Source organism: Euwallacea fornicatus, chromosome 1 (assembly GCF_040115645.1).
Source record: "Euwallacea fornicatus isolate EFF26 chromosome 1, ASM4011564v1, whole genome shotgun sequence".
Lineage (NCBI taxonomy): Eukaryota > Metazoa > Arthropoda > Insecta > Coleoptera > Curculionidae > Euwallacea > Euwallacea fornicatus.
Window position 1 is genome coordinate 5,062,545 of NC_089541.1, and position 22,650 is coordinate 5,085,194.

Consider the following 22,650-nt stretch of genomic DNA (forward strand, 5'->3'; position numbering starts at 1 on the left):
CAGTCAGGACTTACTGACTTGTATGTCATTGCAGTAATGGAAAGTAGTTCGTAAAGGCACTAATTTAATATGACAGCACATTACCACACGAATTCTGTTTTCTAAAACGAGGAGCGACGCACTGTGTTGGTAGTGAAAAAGTGCGCCAATAGCCTCATGAAATGTGCATTTAGTATTATATCTACTGAGATTTTAAAATCGGAAAAATTTTGTTTGCTGACTCTGCGGAGAAAGAGTCGTCACCATTTTCTTAAATTTTCCATTTGAATTCTATTTATCAATCGTGGTTCGTTGCTAACCCAAAGGCAAAAGAATAAACTCGCAAGAAAGATCTTGAACGCACTCACGCAATTGCCGCCCTCGTCAGCGGCTCGTGCGCTTAGTTTCACGCTCGTGCGTTAAGAATTATTTTGTCGCTTGTTTTGTGAGTTACTACTAAATGTATCAACGAGATATCGAAATTGCCTAAAGAAATGTTATTTTATGTTGGAAATGGCAAATAACTTACTTACTTTGTATCTCAAAAATCTTTAGAACAACTTCACTAAAAAGCATAAAGGGGTGTCTAGACTGACTCTACAATCGCAGTAGGTCACACAGTATGAGGTCATTTAGTTTTTTTAAATAAAGAGCCACAAAGTTCGATACTGCAATTTAAACGTAATACTACCTTGACTGACCAAAAGAAAAATTATTCCGATATGCTAAATAAGCGGCTTAGCTGTTAGAAAGGAAAGACCTACGTCCCACGAACCGAAGATGGGTCGGGGATTTGTGGGTGTCCCGCTGGTTTCGTGATGTTCGAAATTCAGAAATTCCCAACAAAAACAAAACCAACACCAAAGTTGGCTCGAATACCGTCACGAACCGCATCGTTTTCGATCCCTGCAGTTGCGGCTGTTTCTTCCGAGAAGCTAAAGTCTTATTATAAACCATCAATGAGCCACATTAATGAGTACCTATACCATGGGTACCGGCAACAATAGAGGTTCTATTATTATTCCTGGTACAAAATTGCGAGGGTACCACTGCGTCGTCATCCTGCATTCTCCGCTCCTGCGGAGTGCGACCGGTACAGCTTCTTGGCACGCGGTACCATCGTGGTACTGTCGTTGCTGCTGGGGGCGTGGTTTTCCCACGAGCCGAGTAGGCACGTGGGCCGTTTTCATGGTACCGACTACTAGAGATGCGACCAGAGTACCATTAACCACATTCGATAGTTCTTTTGCATAATCATCCTAAGTCTTCGATGGAAAGTGTATTGCAAATAAATCGAAAAGCCATAGAATGATGTCAAATACGTGTGTGTTAGCTTATAGCATATTTGAAGACCATTTTGGAGTACTTGGAGGCGCTCTGATGGCAATACTTTTATGAGGAGATCATAAGAGAAATTTCCATGGAACTGATCAACAAATCCATTGCAAATAAACTGATCAATACAGAGATATTGATCGTTTTCAGTTTGATCAAATAACGTCGGACTTTTTGGTCTTGATATCGATACCTCGTGCTACATTCCTAGTGAATACCAATGGTAGAACCCTAGAGGAACCCCCATGATACTTCAAGAGCATTCCGTAGTTTGTGCTAATGCGTACTCAGGCGGCTAAGACCGATAATTGCCACGATCAACGACATCTTGATGAATTTCATTAAAATAAAATAACATAACCGGACATTTCAAGTCCCGCACTTTCCAGTACCTCTTCATTAAGATGCGTCCGTTCTTGTGACATCACTCCTTCTCGGACATGGGTGGTCTATATGGGCCTGGGTGCCGGTGATAAATCAATAAATTATCTAACGATTTTTTAATGTAAATGATCGGCTTTTAATTGCGTTTCCGATAGCTGTGTAGCTGGTTTTACGTGGGCTGTTGTCGGGTAGCTTTGCTTTTGTTAAAGTAAATGCTTTGGTGGTCTCGATGAAGATTTCTAAGCAATGCAATGTTTACTTTGGTGATCATATTTGAGGATTGGGAAGATTTCTGTCCCCAATTCCATTTAACTATCCAGAAAATCTCAAAATTGGAGATTTCCGTAATGGAGAAAGCGCTCTCAAATCTCTATCCTATTATGCAATCCATTTGAATAAACTTTTTTCAAGTGAAGAAAGTTTTCGGAGTTTACCACTCCTATCTGAACCGAGCTGAGTGCTAAAGGCGCGGGTTATTTTATTCTTAGCTGAGAATTTCGTTGAAGGGTCTTCCTCCAACTTCTTAATACGTCTCATTTCTGACGATTCCTAGAAAAGCTGAGGGTACTCTTTCTTCAATTAAGTAAGTTTATGCCATATTTCTCAGGCAATTACACAGAACTTTTATATTCTTCTTTTCTTCAGCTCTCTCTATGAAAAGGTCCTTGCACGCCTCCCTGTTTGTGTGAATTCTTTGGATCTGCCTTTTAGTAACTTGTTACGTTTCATATTTCACTGCGATGAAAATGACTATTAGTTTGCGACCCATGCAATGGATAAAACCGTGCTCGAAAGAAAAGAGAGACTAAGAAAAAGCTGAATATTTCAGAATTTCGTAAAAACCACTATGTACTGGCTAAAGGTAGAGAGGCAGCTTTGGCCGCCTCAATCAGTAACTTTTATTAAGGAGTACGAGTAAGGCCACATTTCATGTCTGAATACTAAATGTGGCTTAGCTTTGAAGATTCTGAAATTTTCCTTAAAATGTTTATCTTGAAAACGTTCCTGCCCTGCTCTTTGCGGCAAGTTCCGGTTTTTGGCCTTTGAACATAATTAAGTATAAAAATGCAGTCGAATACAAAAACACTAATTAGCATATTATGTGAATGTGTATCGTGAGATCAGATTTCATCACCAGGACATTCCAAATAATTTTACACTAACGGAGAAAGACTAGCCTTAAGACTCAAAGATGAACCGGAACAGTAAGATAAAATTGGAAATTTTGAGGTACAGTGAAGCTCTGCTAATCCGGATTGGTTAAAACCGGTCCGTTTCGGATTTCGGAGTCATCCGGATTTCGGAGTCGCATTAAAATAATGGCTAATAAAAGGTAAGATGATGGCAAATTACGTGGTTTAGGCATATGTAATAGGCTTATTAAGAAATTTATATAACGACATCGTTAAAACATTATTTAAAAAATGCATAAATTTTTTTCGACTATTACATCCGTGTGTAGCCTCCACGGCATGTTGGCGAAACATTCTAATCGTGGGCATCCTATTCAATTTGATATTGTTTTCCTCTGTCCGATGAATGCACGTAGACAAACATTTAATAGCCTCTTCATGCTTTATTCTTAGTACATCTACGGAAACTTCACCATGAGAATAATCGCCTGCGTTGTTGTTAATATCATCCAATTGTAAATGGTCGTCATAACCAATGATCATTCACATATTTCTGATTTTTCCTGATTGTAGTTGTCAGGGTTACTTTTCTGCAATAAATTTCTCTTTTTAGCAAATTCCTCTCGATCTTTATTCAATTTTTTTTAGAGAATCCAACGGGATACCGTCATATCAATTCTCCTCGTTTACGTGATTCGATGTGGTTTCATCAAGGTATGGTTCGTCCATTCACATGCAACATATGTTCTTCGAATATTTTTGTATCACCTCAGGTGACAGTTCCTTCCAGGAATCAGCCAACAAAAGTGCTTCATCTTGAAAATTGATGGTCGTAGGTGCTTTCAAAATATAATTTTTCTCTCAAGATAATATATGGACCAAAAGGCTTTTTCGATAATACATTTTGGTTAAACGTATAATATTTTGGTCTATAGGTTGAATAAGCGAGGTGCGGTTAAGTAGGAGAAACATAGTTATGATTTTTCCATTATGGATTATCAGTTATTTTTCTAAAACGTTGCTGAGAGCATTGTCCACTAATAGTATTGCTTGCTATCTAAATTACTTTTTGCCTGAAATTTCTTCACTTGCACTGTAAGTAAATCCTAAAACCATTTTATGAATAATGCCGAGGTCATCGAAGCATTTTTTCTTGAGTGGTATTCAACTGAAAGCTCAAGGGACTTAAAAGCTCTGGGAATTTTGGCTTTGCTAATAATTATCATTTTGAGCTTTTGTGTCCCGTGACCGTTTGTACAGGAAAGAAAAGGTACTCTCTCCTTGGAAGTCTTTTTCCCTGGAAGAGTCGCTTTTGTACCTGCACCAATGTCTCATCAGGTAGAAGTTTCCAGTATAATGCATATTGATTCGCGTTATACACTATCGCTCATATGTAGAGCATTTAATTAAAAATTTGAAATAAGCATGTTTCCAAAAAAATATTTTTTTAGAATTAATAGAATACACATCTTTTTTATTCAAACCTTGTAAAGGTACAAATATATTTTTAATACATTTTGTTTATATTCTTTTTTTTGTATATTTTGTTTTTCTTAGGGATTCCCAGGGTTTCGTAGAACAACCAGTTTGTTTATTTATGTTATTGTATGATATCGACTTTGCTACTACAAGATGCCAAGAGATGTTCATTCATCACATTAGTTAAAAGGTAAAACTTCTGAAAAGTTGTTAACTAATGAAATTGTAAAATTGCAAAAAAATTTAATTTAAACAAATCAATAATATCAAAGGTAATTTCCAATTTCAAAAACAGAGGAACCCTAGATAAATTTTTGAAGTCTAGTTAAAAACAAAGAACTTGGACATGGAACATGATGAACAAAAGACTTAAAATGTACTCCATCCAGGATCCGTTCCAAAGTGCAAGTAGCATGCAAGTTATGTGTTTTAGCTTTTTAAATCAAACAAAAATAGAGAGGCTCGATTGTGTTTTGCTAAAAGAGAATGTTATCTGGGCGTATAAAAAATCGAAAACTGTCGTTTTCTCAGATCAAAGTTGATTTAAATTATTCAAGTCAAATTGAATTTTTTGTCAGAAGACCAATTCATGATCGGTTTAGTAGGAAATATATTAAATCGATGGTTAAACATAGAGGTAGTATAGTTTGGGGGTGCTTCGGACGGTTTGGCATGAGTCCATTAGTAAAAATTTTAAGTTTGGGGATTGATATTATGTTTAAAAAAATATCCTAGAAAATTACATGCTGCCCTAGGCAGAAGAAGATTTGAGCATTAAAAATATGTCCAAACACAAAAGGATATGCTAGATACCAAGGAACAGATTTAACTGTAAGGTAAAATATAAGAATTGTTTCAATTGCTCTATTTTTGACCCGTAATTTTTAATTTACTGTCTAAAAATATTTAGCAAATAAACCAAACAATTTTTTTCTATGCAGTGGTATTGAGACGTGGCTCTCAATATAACAATATAAATGTACAAGAATACTCGACGAACTCCATTGCTATTTAAAAATCTATACAATACCTTGTTATATTTTCCTTGTTTTTCTCACAGTTTTGGACACAATTGAGTTTTTACTGACTAGTGTCCGAAGTTGTCGACGTATCAACATCATATTTCGTTAGCAACACCTTTTGACTGATACCTCTATTTAATTGTTGCAGAACATTCTGTTTATCACTGATAGCATTTTATTATGCTTTTTTGGACTCATGATTTTTACACATAAATAAAAAAATTCAAGGATTTTCCTTCATTCTTCCAGTTCATACTCCGGGTTTCCCTGCACTATTCACGTGCAGACCGGATTAAGGCAACCGTGGGGAAACCGGACCACAAACCACGAAATAAAAATTTACATTGTTTCAATTTTATCTGGACTACAGGGGCATCTGGATTAGCGCAGCTTTATTGTATCTTGAAGGTAAACATACCTCTACCTCAATCACATTCGATCAGGAATCAGATTTTAAAGGACGAGTAAGAACACGTGATTATTCGATTGATGCATATTGAAAAAATGTGTTTCAGCTCTGGAGGACATTGAAATTTACCCACTTCTCAAGACATCCCTGTCGGAAATGTTCCTGCCCCCTTCTTTGTGTGTAGCTTTGGTCCTGGCCTCGACCAGGTCGGCTCGTGACCACACACGCGGCCACCGTCGACCGTAGTCGCCTACGTGGGTCGAAAACAACTAACGACGATAATCATACCTATGACGTCATGCACTTCTTGCTGATTACCACAACAATTAAGGAGATGCAGGCCGAGGGGCGAAGCCCGACGAATGATTCATACCTGCCAAGCGATAACTACTCGTACGTGCCGGACAAAGGCCGACCGGTTGCAACGAATGACATGACTATGTAATTGGGGTAAAGGTAAAATGCTGCTTCTGTGCACAAATGGTACATTCCACTTCCATACATATTCATCCGGTAGAGTCGTTGATCGAATATTAATCTGGTGGTATTTGATATTTACACAGGCCGGCCGATAATCGGCTGCTTCTCGGAAAACGTCCCACGCGGCATAGGCCGACAAAGACAATACTCATTATCTCACTCTCGGGCGAGATGATGGACGGCTTGGTCATGGTCAGACGGGAATATTTATTGCTCGTCCACGACCGCGACGGCAGTTAAAAATCCCTAAGATTTTTAGTTTAAGCCGACAGAGATTGGATGCAGAATCTTTGTCACGCCTAATAAGGCTTTGAATACCCGTTACCCTATTCCCCAAAGATGTACTATATTTATACAGATACTATCAAACAACTGGTGCAACAATATCATGTGGCATCCCGTGCCTAACATTTTTCCCTTTTTTTCAAAATGTTTATCCTCAAATAATTTGACGAAGCATATGCTTGCCACACAATGGAATACAAGGTTTTATTTAGATCGAAGTCTGCAAAAAATAAATATAAATATCAGGTTCGTAATAAAAAAAAATCAACCTGAAGGTTATTCCTAAAATCTGAAACGTCACACTCGGAATTTTCCAGTGTTTAAAAGGCAATTTGGTTGACCATAAAAATGCGCAAGTTTTCCTAAATCTAACTGACTTCGTATCGTCAACAGTTTTTAAGATCCTAATGGTGAGCAACGAATTTAAATAATGCAAATAGGATTTCCCTGTGAACGCAGTGCAAAATCCGGCCACCTCGCAATGGAGAATGTTTTCCCAATTTGTACTTTTCTTTCTCTTATAGTTTCTGAGATCCCTTCGACAAAATGGCCCTCCCTGTATATCAGAAACTTCACTCTAATCGCCAAGAACTCAATTCTCAATCGTTTTACAAAACTGATGCAAAAAACTCAAAACTCCTGATAACGGTACCAACAATAATCGGTTGGGCGCCCGTAAACGCGACGCCCATCCGACCGAATCAACGAGCATTTCCACCCCCGTCTCACGCCCCACTCGCCACCCACAAATTACAACATTAATTCAGCGGCCCACGTGACTTGTGTTCCCATCTCACACCGCGCAGGCATTTGACTTTGTGTAAAAAAGGTCATCCGTCGCTGCCGAGTCAACACCGACCGGCATTCAACAGGTAGTACCTCGACACGAACACGAACGAACGATGCCGAACGAGCCTGGGAACGTGCCGAACTTTTCGTCTCAGCGAGCGGCGCGGTCTCTTTGGTGTCGCCTCCCCCCTTCCCCCTCCACCCCTCGTTCACCAGTACCCTTCTCCTTATCGACGGGACGTCTGGGTAACCCGTGTCGGATGCTGCGGAAGGACGGATTAGTGCAACGTTGCCGCATTGTAGTTATTCACAAACGAAAAATATGGCGGTGCGTTTACACTTGTTACTGGTTTAGATCCTTATGAAATTATAAGTTGACAATTGCAAGTGACAGAGATGCAACATTTCTATTTGGAAATTTCACTGCCGATGAGGGCGCTGCGAAACATAAATGAACCGAAAATAGCGACTAGCGAATTATAATTTTAAGTGACATTTTATGTCAAAAAAATGTGTCCATCAGAGCCTTTTTTGCGTTGTAACATACCAACTCGTTCAGTAGAATGGGTCTTTTTAACTATCACCATTTCTGTCCTACGCCACTACCTCTAACAAATCCAAAAAATATATTTACAAAATTTTTGATGTAGTATATGATCATGAAAGCAATTAAAGATAAGAATAACATAACATTGGCATCGATTTATGGAACCTGAAAAGCAGTAGAAAAACGACCTGTACATGCGTTGAATTTCAAATGTACTTAAATTTTCGCCAACAAAATGTGATCACGTGAGATTTTAGAAAATTATATCATGTAAAGTATAAAATTAAAGCATAATTTGAAGTTTTTTTGGTGGGGCTTTGAATTAGAATGCGTCGAAAAAATGAGTTTTAGATCCTCACAACTAATTTGTTGCAATTTCTAAACAAATTAACGCATGTTTTTAGCCGAGTTACCTATAGCACTCAAAATTATTGGTTAAGCTTCTAAAATTGACAAAATACTCCTAAAAATATAAAAAGAATGTCAAAATTATCGAAGCGTCAGCGAAAAGTCGCACATGCGCTTTAGAAAATTCTGGACCCTTTTCAACATTTCATGGCTTTCCCAAAATAGTCATTTGTCACCCATTCTGGGGAATTGACATTATCGCTATCAATCAATAAATTATTTGAATATGGCACGTGCCTCAAAGGAGAAATGCAGTGATCTGCGACTTCTCTAAACTTTTTTCTCTTCTTTCACATCTAAAATAATGACGAGTGGTACCGGTATTTATAATATTCCTTACTACCCTATTAATAATGTGACCAACAGAAGGAATATTGAATCACTTTTGTTTTCCACATTTTATAGAAATGTGGTAGTACTATGGCAACACTGCAATTCCTCGAAAACCAACAGGTCAGTTTGAGCAGATTCAGAGGTTCGTAATCCACGCGCCCAAGTTATTCTGTCATCAGCTTTCATCGGGTGTGGATGGTTCAATCTTTACCCGATCTCGACCGACTAATACGCGAATTCAAAAATAGTACCGCTCGGTGCATCGTGCGCCAAAAAATTCAAGCTGCTCATCAACAATATTTTTAGACGCTTTTTAAGTGAACTGTGATTGTGACAATGATTACTACTACCGTCCAGCCGATTGTGTCTGGTGGTACTGCTACCAGTGTTCCTGCTAGTGTGGTGCAGCCGAACCCGGCGGTTACGCCGGTAAATGGCGAAGGAAGTAGTGGACAGCATAGTGCCATGGAGAGTGCAGCAAGTCCTGTCGGTGCCGCTACTAGGGGTACCAGGGTCAGCGATAATCGAAGGGTTAGTTTCAAGATTGTGTGCCCTATTATTGGTTTTAAATATATTTAGAAGTGTCACAGTTATCAGTTTTTAAACTGTTTGAAAATCACATTGCAAGGGTGTTCATATAATCCATGGAATTCATTCCAAACGTTTCAACATCGTGTCAACATTAAAAGATTTTTGTTACTCTTTTTCAAAATTTTGAAATAACTTCTCAAATTTTCGACTTTTGATCATTAAAAAGAACTAATTAAATTTAATTTTAAACATTCATTACAATTATAAATTCAATGTTGTAAGTCTTGTGCGCAACAAATACAATATTCATATCTAAACTATTTTAAAAACCTGAAAAACAGCATTAAAATGAAAAAATACCTTTTAATGATAAAAGATATATTTCTTTCTCCAATACAAACAATTTGTTTTTATTATTGTTAAATCGGGATAATCATTTATACTTTACGCGTCAGGCTTCACATGTTGTTCCAACCTTTGCCCACACATTCTCAATAAGTAATTGGATCCTGATCGCTTATCATTATACCCCCATACAAAGTTTTAAAGCCAAGCGCATCAACAAGTGATAATTTTATTCAAAGAAGAAGACCACCTATAATTGGCAGTTTACTAACCATAGCATGAAAAAAACATCAAAATGACTCGTCCGGAACTTCCATACCTGAACGGTAAGGGTACGAGAAAATAATTTTAGCACGTAAAAAACGATTGTTTCCCGTGCGCGTGAGGAAAAATAATTTTCTCTCCCTCGCTTGCAAAAGAATAACCTTTTATCATTCTCGTTGGTTTCCCAGAAAAACGATAATACACATCCTTAATTATGAATTCTATCTACTAAATTATTTTCTTAACTGTTACGGAAAGAATATTAAACGTATGGCCGTACAGGAAGGATCTTCAGTAGGGCAGCGAATGCGTAAACTTGTTTCTTATGGCTTGCGGAACAATTTTTCACACGCGCGCACGAAAAAACAATGTGCTTTTATGCGCCTGAGAAATAGTATGTTGATACAAGTAATGAGTGAATTGCGTGGTAGTTTCTATGGTGATGTGTTGATAAAAAACAATTTTATATCTAGCGTTAGCGAGAAAACATTTTTATCTCATGCGCTTGTGAGGAAACAATTTTCTATCACGCGCGTGCGGAAAAAATTATCTCAGTGTGTGAAAAAAAATTTGTTGTGTAAATTCACGTTAATTCTCAATTAGGATAGTTAATCCAGTTTTCACATTTATAACCAAATCAAAATCTTATCACAATAGAACCGAATGGGCACGTGTCCCAAGTAAGAGCAGGCATGCGAATCGCTTCAACAACTTTATAGTCGGTTCATGGATAAACATCCTTCTGTCCAGGCGCACGTATCGCAAACGTAAACCATTTCGTCGATTAAAATAAACAAGGAACCGAACAGCGTAGCATGAATGTTAAAAAAACAATCACGGTGCAACCTCAATTAAAACAATAGGTCGTATAGTACCGCCGGAAGTTTTCGCAACGCGCTCTAGAATCGAAATTGGCCTATTGTTTCGTGGACTAGTTATCATTTTTGGTACTACCATAATTAACTGTCTCATCTGCACTCTACAATCCTCTTAAACCCATGCGTATTTCCAATAATAAGGTACTACAGAATAAAGTAGGCAGTGCGAAAACACCCAGGGAAGCGCCTCGTGGTACCACCAACGTCCCCGTCGCGGACATTTGATCAGAGCCGGCGTCTCAGCTATATTTAAAACAAAAGAGCGTCGCGGCACGTTGCCAAGTCGGGCACGAGGCTGCCACGCTTGACGCAACACTTTTCCCACGCCAAGATTCGTACTGGGAGTGCCCGAAGCAAGGTCGAGTCGCTTTATACAGGGTGCTCCACTTTAATTAGGGTTATGTAAAGTCTGTTTGTTTTGTTGCAGAGCAACAAGCCGATAATGGAGAAGAGGCGCAGGGCGAGGATCAACAACTGCCTCAACGAGCTCAAGACTTTGATACTGGATGCAATGAAGAAAGACGTAAGTTTGAGTCTAGTCTAGAGTGAGAAATTTGCATTAGACGGAAGACATGAAACTTTTTGAAGTATTATCGCATCAGCTACTCATACGTTATATTTATTAAAATGTACTCGAGATGTAACTCCTCTTTTTTTCGACATACATTGAACCATCTTATAAATATTTTTATCGCAGTTATGGAGTTATTGAACTGTGTATAATAATTTGAATTGATGTTATAAATATTTGTAATAATTTCCATTTCTTTAATAAACTAAAAAACAACTGGAAATTATGTAGTAGCTCACAACATGAGTTTATGACGACGAGGCTGCAAGCGGCGAGAAGCGGGATAGTGATAGAAATTTTCGGACTTTCCGTGATTGGATAAACACTTCGCAAAGCGGACAATGTTCCTTGATTATATTTCTTTCGTTTTCTTTTCTACGTTTATTTTTCCATTCTTCACAAAGAGTTTCGCATATTTTCGACTTATTAATCTTCAAATTTTGTCCTTCAAATTCTTTTCTCAAACCCCAACAGAATTCTTCAAAACTACTCGAAAACAATCAGCAAATCGTGCTTTATTGATATTGGTCAATTCGCTGTTTTGGTACCTACGTCTTCAGCAGGCTTCGACATAACCCATCCACCTAAATTTAAACATGCATTGACGCCAGCATAATTACCTTCATCAAGAACTTCAACTGCTTTTCATTTTATTATTGGCGCCATTTTCTTGACGCCAATTTAATGGCACCTAATTATTGAGAGTGACCCTCGTGGTATCCTAGACATGAGTGGAAACTCGTTTTCAAGAATACCTGATTAAAAATTCACTGGTTTGAATTGCGAATAAACACTCACTTTTCCAGGCCATAGTATCCGAAATGATCCTTCGAGTAGTCCAGTTTAATTTTCCTGCACAGTGAGAATTTGAAATGGGTTTCGGGAAATCTCTGCTGTAATATAGTACATATTTAATTGGGTGTTGGATTTGTTAACCCCAAGATGGATAATTATTTAGAAGCAAACTTGGTGTATTACCTTAATTAAAATTTAAAGAAATTCCAGTAATTCCATATATTATTATAGGAGATTACTTCGGGATAAATAGGGTATTTCAATGCTCCTAAGAATATTAACCCTTTGAACAGTTTCAATTTATCTCTTTAGAAACCGTGCCTTCCGCTTGACCATCTGCTTGCGGCTACGGCTTGGGATTCTATGTCCACAGCAATATGAAACTTCTCTCGACATAGGATCGTAATCTCTTATGATAATCATTGGGATAAATGGATTTCTTTGATTTCAAGTTATATCTGCTTTTTTCCCAGTTTTTAGTAAATGCTATAATAATTGCTAATTTTCACATTTTTTACCTATCGTATGAGGAGTCTCATATTAGTAAGCCCGTTTGTTTACTGGAGATACCTTACGTGAAAATAATTATATTTTCCTTGTAGCACTTTTTTCTGTGTCGTATTATACTCCTTACACAGGGTGTTGAAGTTGGTAAAAAATTTTTTTGTTAATACCTTGGCCGTTTCTAAACATATTTTAATAAAATTTGAAAAAAATAATAGAAGTCATATACACGTTTTTCTATCAGCTTTTTTTACGCATGCCATTAGTTCACTTGGTTAGTTATTCCAATTAATTGTTTTTTTATATGAATTTTTTCATTCTTGTAAAATATTGGTTTACAGCTTACTTTAGACGTTTAAGCTTATTGCCTCCTAATACGTGGCTTACATTTTTTATTAATTTAATTTACCACACCCGGAAGGTAAAATTTTACAAATTTCATATCCATCCGGGTATTACCTCGAGAATAATAGCTTTTCAAATAAAACATCGAGATATTAATAAGTGTAACGTGCATCCAGTACTAGAACGATAATATATGTGTTTTAGAACTGCTTTCTCGACAAAAATAAAATATTGGAAGCCACATGCTGGGGGGCAATAAGTTGAAAAACCTTCTAAAGTAAGCCGTAAATCAAAATTTTACAAGAATAAAGAAATAACTAAACAAATGAACCATTGACTTGCACAAGAAAAAGTAGGGGGGGAGAACATGTACCCCCCCCCCCCCCCCCACATTTACCCCATTGCTTCTGCAAAATTTTTTACGCAAATCCTAGGAAATGTGTGTCTTATCGAATCACACATCACTGCAAAATTTCATTAAAATATATTGAGAAGCATCCAAGCTATTAACGAGAGTAATTTTTTTTACTAATTTGAACCTTGTGTAATGATTACAAAGCGCCAAAGAAAAATGCCATAAGGAGAATCTAATGATTTTCGTATAAGGAATCTCCGGTCAACGGATTGCCACGCTAATATAAGACAACCTGCATAGTTCTTCGGATTCTTCCTCACTCAGGTCATTAACAACAACTTCTTCTATTATAGCCTGCCCGTCACTCCAAACTCGAAAAAGCTGACATTCTGGAAATGACAGTGAAATACCTCCAAAACCTCCAGATGCGACCACCGCAAACCGTTTTCAATGTCTCGGAACCATCAGCCATGGGTAAGTTCCGATCTGGCTTCACGGAATGCGCCTCTGAAGTAGGCCGATTCCCTGACGTGGACCCCGTTATCAAACGCAAACTTTTACAACACCTGGCGAACCATCTCACTCAAACGTGCAAAGTACAGGAAACACCTCAAGTCCAAGTTCATATTCTCCCGAATCCTCAACGATCCCCAGAACAGCAAGTACCTCAATCGGGGATCATTTGGACTAATCTTGGGACTAATGGTAGCGGACCTGGAATGCAACTGGTATCTACACGCCTCCCCAATGGAGATTTGGCATTAGTGTTACCAGCTTCTGCACAGAACCATCAGCCCATTTCGTCATCACAGGTGCCTCTACTAGTACCGATAGTTCCTGAGCGTAGTGCTAGTGCGGTTTCTGCAGCTTCCTCTTCCAGTTATAGTCCGAGTAACAGTCCAGATCCTGTGGACTCCATGTATTGTACCACCCAACAGAAACCATTGTCTTTGGTGGTGAGAAAATCTGAGCACTATGAGGAGAATGATAATGGGGAGACGGGTGGCCCCTGGAGGCCTTGGTAAGACCTTTGATGCTTCAGGGAATTTGAGGTGTAGTATTGTAAGACTGGGCTGGAGAAGTTTTAAATTTTTTAGTGTGTGTGCCATAAGACTCTGATGGAGGATCTGTGTTCTCTTGAAGTTAGGTGATAAGTATAACATTTACATAGGTGCTTTTGAGCTCTTTATATTTCTCTGCAGAGTTGGAAGATAGCGGTTGGTTTTGTTTGGTTTTCACCTAATTAACCGGGCTGTTGTGAAGGAAACGCTACTCGTATTTTTTTTTTAATTTTGCAACAAAGTTAAAAACTTTTCAGTCTTAAGCAGAAGAACTAAAACTCTTTTCTTGTTATTTCATTTTAATTTTCTTTGACTCCAGTTTTGATGCGGAGAAAAAAAATTCAGATTCCTTGGGCTCATATGTTACAATATTAATACATAAGTAGTTATTTGAGTTGCGGGTAATTTTTTATTGTGCTTATTGGATATAAAATATCTACGTAAAGGCACTTTATTCTCATTGTTCTTATACTACATTCGCCCACTGAGTTGTGGTTTCAACTCATAAATCATTGATCGTTCACCCTACAAGATGTTGCAGAAAAAAGCGGTCACCTTTTTAATTCATGTAAAGCGAAGTCAATTGTGAAGAAAACCTTATTCACCTACAAGTCGTTCAATTTGGGTGAAAATAGATTCAGCAAACTATTTCAATGCACTGCATTCATCGTAATTATTTTAGTATCCATTTCAAATTCAGACTTCAAAAAAAAAGCGGCTCGTGGTATGTGACTTGATGGTCATTTAAGCAAGACAAAAAAATATATGTACGTTTTGTTCAAGACAATAAGCTCCAGACATAATTCCCCACACAAGTCTAAAAATAAACACGAAATTATACATATCCACTTTATAAACTAACCTGTGTGCGATCGCAGTAGACTCGACAGGCTGTTGACCGAGATTTCGGCTAGGTGCAACTGAAAAAGATTCACTGTCGTGCGAAAACTCACACTATTCCTTTAGAAGCCGTGAGGTCAATGCGGGCGGTCAACCGATACCGCGCTACTGCTACGTTCTTAATGCGCCGTTAAATGGGATTTATAAAAGATGCATTTTAATGCGGATTAAGATATACGATTATATGGTTTATCTTTTATTTTATCCATGAAATACAAGATAATTTTTATGCTAAATTTAACTTTTTTTTTGCCCAACTCTCGCAATATTTTATGGAGGTAAATGACTAATAGGCTCTTCGGAGGAGCTGCCACTGTTTAAATTTTTTGTTTATATGATTTATAAAAACTATTAGTTTCTCAATCGTATCGACGCATTCGTTTCAGCACCACGATTTTTTTAAATAGTTTTATATTCCACATGTAGTAACAAAAGACCGACAATCTGTCATTAGAACACCATACAGTAGCCTTAAAAAACTTTTTTGAGTTATTTAAGTGAGTTTCACGGATGGCAAAAAGTTTACACCTAGCAAAATCAGCCATCTGCAAAACTTGTTTCTCGCATAGTTCGGAAGTTTGAACAAAATGCACCAATTTCAGTCAGCTTGATTATATTCGGTCGAATGTGATCAGAGGGCGGACTTACAAGGGATGAGACCTAAGTGTCCCCCTCAGATTTGAATTAAATTTTATAGAAAAGTTGTTTAGACCTATATAAGAATAGTGATGTATATTTTACGTGCCATCTTCAAGATTCAAGGGGTGAAAATTACCCCCAAAGTTTCGCCAATTTTTCATTTTTGAACGATAACTATGGATTCAGATGAGTTAAAACAACGAAAAAAAGAGTAAAATGTTCCTTTTTTTGATTCGCCATCGATCTATCAAGATTCGAAAAAAATTGTAAAATTTTTTTTTTCGAAAATTTCATTTTGTTTTGACTCCGTGTTTACACGCTTCCAGTTATTTCGTTCAACTCTTTATTACTTTATAGAGAAAATATTTCTCAATAGAATAGTGTAAAGCAGAACGTGATACCATATTTCTACCAAAAGTTATATATAATTGTTTATATAAAAGTGTGCACGTCATGTTTTACCGCTTATAACTTCAGAACCGCAGATCGCAGAAGACAATTTCTCATAACAAATAAGGTTTGATTTAATAAGTATTGAAGAACGGTAACATCAAAATTATATTTTCAATTAAAAATTATGTTAACATTCTCCCTGCAGTTGACAAGTATTCCATTATGCGTTGTGCATCAGCGTAGGATACTTTTTCATATAGGAATAATATACCAGAGAACACTTCATTGGTGTCTATGGATTATATGTTTTACAGTAATGATTTTCATTGAAAAAATGTTTAGAACATACATTTTTCTCACACCAAGAACGTTTAAATACTGCAATTTGGTCACATAAATCACATTTTGGAGAAAGGTGTGAAAAGTGTATTCTACAGAATTTTCAAATTCAGCTGCCCTTTCTTCAATACATCCACTTTTATGCCTTGAATTTCTAAAGATATTAGTGAATCTTGGCGAGGACAACTGATTATGAACAAGGGACTGTAATTTTATCAAATTATTTCTGTCGCATAAAAGCCGTTTAAGGTTAAGAGGTCAATTCGGACCCCACGGGCGATCGATTTGAAATTTTTACCAATTGTTCCTATCATTCAAAGGACTTACCCCATAAAATTTCAACTTCCTAAGTCTCACCATTCAAGGGTAGGACGCGGTTGAGAGTGACAACTTTAAAACGCTATATCTCGGGACTATTCATCGTACAGCGTGGGGCAAAATGGTACGTTCTTCAGTAAGCACCTTCTTATTTTCATATACTTGCGGATTTCTCGGTTGATGCCAAAGGGCCGAAATTTCAAAAAAAAACTTAGGTGATTTTAGAGGAGTTTGCACTTTGGTACACTAACCATTTTTGCACACTGTGTAGAGGGCCTCTCGAAGTATCTACCCACGTTGTATCAGATTTGTACCAAATTCAGTATTTGGGATATAACGATTCAAAGTATAGGTATATAAATATCGATAACTTATAAGTCTAAATTCATATAATTCATATAACTAACGCGGCAGAAAACAGCACCAACACCAAATGACGTTGTTATACAATATATATGGCATAGAGCCCTTAGAGCTGCCCTCTAAAGTGATGGGCAAGTAAGCATAATTATGTACCCAGAAAAAAGGGAAGAAATTCATTGTTTTTGAGAACACTGGTTATTATTCAGGGAGGGTGGTGACATTAGCATCATTCACGTTTTAAAATGTGCACTTGTTAATTTTCCAGATTTGGATGCTAAAATGTAAACATTTTCTAGGCAAATAATCTTTTCTCTACTCGAGGTCCAAATCCACTGCTAGATTCATATAAAACTATTAATAACGGCGACATAAGCTTTCCACTAGCAGAAATGAATGGCTGAATTGTATAACTATGCGTAGTAGACATTTTTGATTGTACAATATTTTCTATGTACTTTTCTCCTCCAACGCACAAGGTATGTCCTGCATGTAGCTCTAAATTGAAGCCACTTTGATCAGAGTTGTATACACTATCATATCCATAAAAATTCATTTCATTCTTAATAGCATCTACAAATTCATTTTCTTTTCTAATTATGACATGTTGCTCTATCAAGTTCTTTTGGTTATAAATTTTGTAATTTTTCTGGAAACAATACGATGAGGACGCTTAAATTATTTTATCCAGTGGTCAGAAGCTTTAAAAGCTAATCCAATGTTTATTTGCTTGTAAAGTCCATCGACGAATGTCTATGTCATGCATTGGCTAACGTTTTTCTAATGCTTCCATGAAATTATTTAAAGTAAATTGCGATATTTTTGTAAACTTTTTTCTGTGAGTCCCTTCTTGATTTATAGCATATTCCCAACGTTTCAATTGCTTTCTCGATAGTACTTTCCTAGAATTTTTCTGCACCGTAAATATTTTGAAATTACAATTTTTTCCAGATTTTCAATATTTTACGGCTCTTTTCTTATAATCGAAACTTAAAAGTTCAATGTCTTTGGTACAAACACATTCCAAACTAGAATCGCTATCATCTAGATGATATCTTTGAATCTCTTCTTCGTCTTCTATAATTTTCAACTCATGAAATTCAAACGGATCATCAAAATCAAAAGTATCTTGTGTTTCAATTTCTGAAAATACATCACTACAGGCTTGTTCAAGAGTGCCTTAGTTCTTTAGCTATTTTCCGTTCTGTTTCTGTTACCGGTGTATTTAGAAAATTTAGGGCAATGAACGTTAATAACAATATATTCACTATATTAACTGGATTTATCAACATTGCGTATTTTCAGATATTGGTAACCACTATATAAAGATTTACTTTTAAATACAGGTTCATATAAGAATGTCTCTTAATACACCGTCAGGTCATTGTTGCGTATTACCACTATTTACATATAATGCACGATTGTCCTAAAAACATTAAATAAGATTAATTAAGATGAATTATGGGTTCATTCATTATTGACATACACAATTTATATGCAATATATTTTTATACGTTTTGTATAAATTAAGTATTGAGATTATTTATTTTGAAGTACACATTTTTAATTTAATGAAAACAAGATAGTGAATGAAATGTAATGTATTTTCACTCTTAATCTCATTTTTTTTTAATTGTTTTAAATAGAGACAGATCAAAAAAACAGATCTACAGAAGATTTTTTACTTCTGTTTCAAAAAACATTCGGTTATAACAAAGGATTTATTTGACAAAAAAAAATTGTAATGATTGGGGGTGCTTGTCCTCACTATAAATTTTTAATTTAGGATTTGGATCCGTGGAATATGTTCTGTATAGAACTCTATTTGTTTATGAAGTAATGATGATTGTTAGGAATGGTCATTTTTTAACTTCTCTATACGTTTCTACAGGACAATAACGAACATTATTTATGCGGATTATAAGGTACCACCTGCGCCGGAGATTAACGTATAATAATTAAATCATTAATACTCATTAAATAAAGCCTTATTTATTTTGAGAATTTTTTTTCTGCGATCTACGTTTCTGAAGTTATAAGCGGTCGAACATGACGTACACACTTTTATATAAACAATTATAACTTTTGGTAGAAATATGGTATCACGTTCTGCTTTACACTATTCTATTGAGAAATATTTTCTCTATAAAGTAATAAAGAGTTGAACGAGATAGCTGGAAGCGTGTAAAAACTGAACCAAAACCAAATGAAATTTTCGAAAAAATATAATAAAACGATATTTTTTTCAAATCTTAATAGGTCGATGGCGAATTAAAAAAGGAACAATTTACTCTTTTTTCGTTATTTTAACTTATCTGAATCCACAGTTATCGTCCAAAAATAAAAAATTGGCGAAATTTTGGAGGTAGTTTTCACCCCTTAAACCTTAAAGATGGCACGTAAAATAGACATCACTATTCTTAGATAGGTCTGAACTACTTTTCTATAAAATTTAGTTCAAATTAGAGGGGGATAGTTGGGTCCCATCCCTTGTAAGTGTATTTTAGCATGGTTTGCATGAAAATTGTAAAATATATTAATTGTTTTCTATAGACAGCTGATAACACAGTCTCTGCAGTGTTACGCAGCCACCTAACTCTCACTAACCGGAGCCACATAACGTTAGAGAATTCTAGAAGCGTTTTTCCACAAATTATATTAATCGTATCTACATTCAAAGTACAATATGTACCATAACCGAATAAGTACGTCCTGACAACAAGAAGAGGGTAGTTCCTGTTAGAGTTGATCGCTGAAAGCTGAAGAAATAGAATCATAGTTTTTAAAAAGTCTCAAAGACTCAGCTTATTTCAGGCTATTGGTTGATAATCTTGCGCAAAAATCTTCATTTGAAGACTTATAAGGCTTAAATTAGTCAGGAACTGAAGCGGAATATCTATCGTTTGCGTCGAAATTTTGTAGATCGGGCCCTAAGTATTTGGAAGTCGATTTATATAGACCAGATATTGTTTCCTATGAACTCCATTTCGGGCTTGATGGGTTTGCGATTAACAAAAAATTCTAAATCTGGATCGATGAAGATTCTCAGATGATCCACAAAGTGTCTTTTTCTTCTGTGAAGTTGATCATTTTGGGTCATTTTTGGTTTTGAAGAATTATCGACCCTTACTTTTTTTTTTTAATGATGATGGAAAGTGAGTTACTGTAAATCATGAGCGATACAAGAGGATAATCAGAGAATACCTTTGATTTGACTATAGAAATTCTGAACAATGTTTTGTCGCAGACAATGACTTTGTTGGAACAAAGTTCCCTAGACGTGTTATTTCGAAGAATGCTAATGCCGATTGCCTATCAAGTTCATGCGATGCGACCCCTTCGGGGTTTTTCCTCTGGGGTCATGTGATACCCCTAGTTTACAAAAGTACGCGATAGAAAGTAATCAATTTAAAACGAAACATTGAACAAGCAATTAGATGTATGTGTAACCTGTGTGAAAGTCATCGCAAATTGAGCGTTCACAGTGCACTCAGTCAGGTAGTCAAGGAGGACATTTAAATGATACTATTTTTACAACATATTGATATAGATTTGTCTGCAAAATAAAGTACAGAGTAACGCATTTACATCTTTAGTTATTATAGTGTTGCGTTTTACACCGCACTAGGAGTGGAAGACCCTTTCTAGTTTTTCTCAAAGTTGAAAATTTTTTGGAGAATTTCCTACGAGGACGACTGGAAGTTTAATAAATTGTTGTCAGGCGTACTCCAACTAACTTCATCCTATATTATATGTGATTCCTGAAATCCCCATAGTGACCTCTGAATTTGAAATACCCTGTTTTTAAGGTTTGCTTCACAACTTAACTTGCTCTACATGCAACCGAGAAAGAAGGTTTTTTTTTGAAACATTTTATTTATTAATGATTTTGCGTCACTCGAAAATATGGGATGTAAACTCCATTATAGCCAGCTCTGCTTCTATGTAATTACCTGTGGTGGCTTATACGTAATTAGGTGTGTTATTTTACACGATTGTGATATTAATGATAATAAAATAGGTCTTCAATGGTGAATGCTGACAACCCACGTGGAATAATTTTAAGTGTCTGGGTTGGAACGACTATTGAAGACTCTATTGTAATGAAAACAGAGTTCAGGGGGGAGAACTTCCCATTCACTTCATAGTTTGGGAGACCGAAATGGGCTCCGTGTGCTGCTCTCATATGGCTGGTTCTTCTCCCAAGCTCTTCAACTGTGAAGTCCTGATCAGTGTCGTTCAACAACAAAATTCACAAATATCTTCCATATATGATTGTTAATTCTGTTTGTAAGTTTATTTTTACAGTGTGTAGAAATAGAACACTTACTTATAAAAGTATTTTTGTAATACAGAAGATTTTAAAGCTTTAATCAAATAAAGTCGTTGGAATTTGAACTGTGGTGGTTATTATTTTGTTAACTCACCTTGAGTAATTAGGTATGTAGAAAACTAAATACACTCGACCGGAATCAGAAATACGTAATTACGATATACACGCACACGAGAAGGTGATAGTAGAACAATAATGATTTAAGCAAATGATAATTTGTCAATAAATCCTCGAAACGCACGCGAGGTTTCGTACCCATTGTGCCTGTTTACCCAAATGTGACGTGCACAGAGTCGAAAATTTATTGGTAAATTTAGCGTTGCAACGCTAATGGAATCTTTTTTTATTTCGATCTAGAGAAAAGTTTCCATTGAGTTATTATATTTGCTGAAAGGGAACTTTCGGACACGCAACAGTGTCTTGCAGTCATACTGAGAAAATAAAAGCGACAGGGTGCCCCAAGATGAGTCAAAAATAGTGTTGCATGCAGGGTCATAGATGGCTGATGGCGGATAATCAAATTTCATTGATGAAACTTAACTTCAATCTTCAATTAACTTGAAAGAATTTTCAGTGCGGTATGGATAGTGTTGTAGGTGCAGTGCATCGTCAAAGATGACAAGTTGTGCGAACAATGAAATTAAACCAATAAAATTTTCGCACAGTAACTTTTTGCAACTTCCGAAGAAGATTATTTCAATAAAAGTGCCTCGAAAAGTTCCTGTTTTCGGCAATGAAGCGTCACATCAGTCGACAATCTCTTAGCAGTTGAGTTTTAGTGACGATCCAAGAACAGGCGTACTAAAAGTACCGAAGTCATCCAGGAAGACGTCGATGCTAAGCGCATCAACGAAAATCAACATATGACTATTCATGATATTGCGACATCATTCGGGATTTCAAAAAACTCAATTCAAAAAATTTTGCGCGCTCTAAAAAATTACGTGTGTCCCGTTGGATATCGCGTCTGTTGACCGAAGAACCGAAAGAAACTAAAGTTGATTGGTATCAAAAAACTCTAGATCCCTTTAACGCGGGAAACTCTACAAACGTGTACAGCAGCATCAGTGGTGGTGTATTGGTGTTTATTCATCTACACATAACTGACCTGAACCCGAAATAAACGCCAGTCGTCC

At 36.5% G+C, this 22,650-nt stretch overlaps 2 protein-coding genes across 4 annotated transcripts in view; one reads left to right on the forward strand and one right to left on the reverse strand.

The window, feature by feature from the left end:
• The window catches only part of LOC136342808 (uncharacterized), a 38,801-nt gene extending 17,102 nt beyond the window's left edge, over positions 1 to 21,699 (reverse strand). The window contains exons 1-2 of one of the 3 annotated variants that reach the window (XM_066288981.1): positions 966 to 4,290; positions 15 to 903 (exon numbers count right to left, since the gene is read on the reverse strand). In XM_066288981.1, the coding sequence (XP_066145078.1) occupies positions 718 to 903; positions 966 to 1,169 (390 nt within the window). In that variant the 5' untranslated portion in view covers positions 1,170 to 4,290 and the 3' untranslated portion in view covers positions 15 to 717. Of the gene's footprint in view, positions 1 to 14; positions 904 to 965; positions 4,291 to 11,792; positions 11,808 to 21,608 lie in introns of those variants that run through there. The other 2 variants (XR_010732690.1, XR_010732691.1) reach the window with 2 other exon arrangements.
• LOC136342804 (protein hairy-like) lies at positions 8,524 to 21,579 on the forward strand. The gene is made up of 3 exons (XM_066288967.1): positions 8,524 to 9,114; positions 11,029 to 11,124; positions 13,525 to 21,579. The coding sequence occupies exons 1-3, from the start codon at positions 8,920 to 8,922 to the stop codon at positions 14,194 to 14,196; spliced, it is 963 nt and encodes a 320-aa protein (XP_066145064.1). The 5' UTR covers positions 8,524 to 8,919; the 3' UTR covers positions 14,197 to 21,579.
• Positions 21,700 to 22,650: the final 951 nt, after the last annotated feature.

Excerpts from the sequence above, each read along its gene's own strand:
- LOC136342804 (XM_066288967.1), top strand. The coding sequence starts at position 8,920 with ATGATTACTACTACCGTCCAGCCGATTGTGTCTGGTGGTACTGCTACC. Across the intron at positions 9,115-11,028 it reads GGGTCAGCGATAATCGAAGG|AGCAACAAGCCGATAATGGA; the intron begins GTTAGTTTCAAG and ends GTTTTGTTGCAG. Across the intron at positions 11,125-13,524 it reads TGGATGCAATGAAGAAAGAC|CCTGCCCGTCACTCCAAACT; the intron begins GTAAGTTTGAGT and ends CTTCTATTATAG.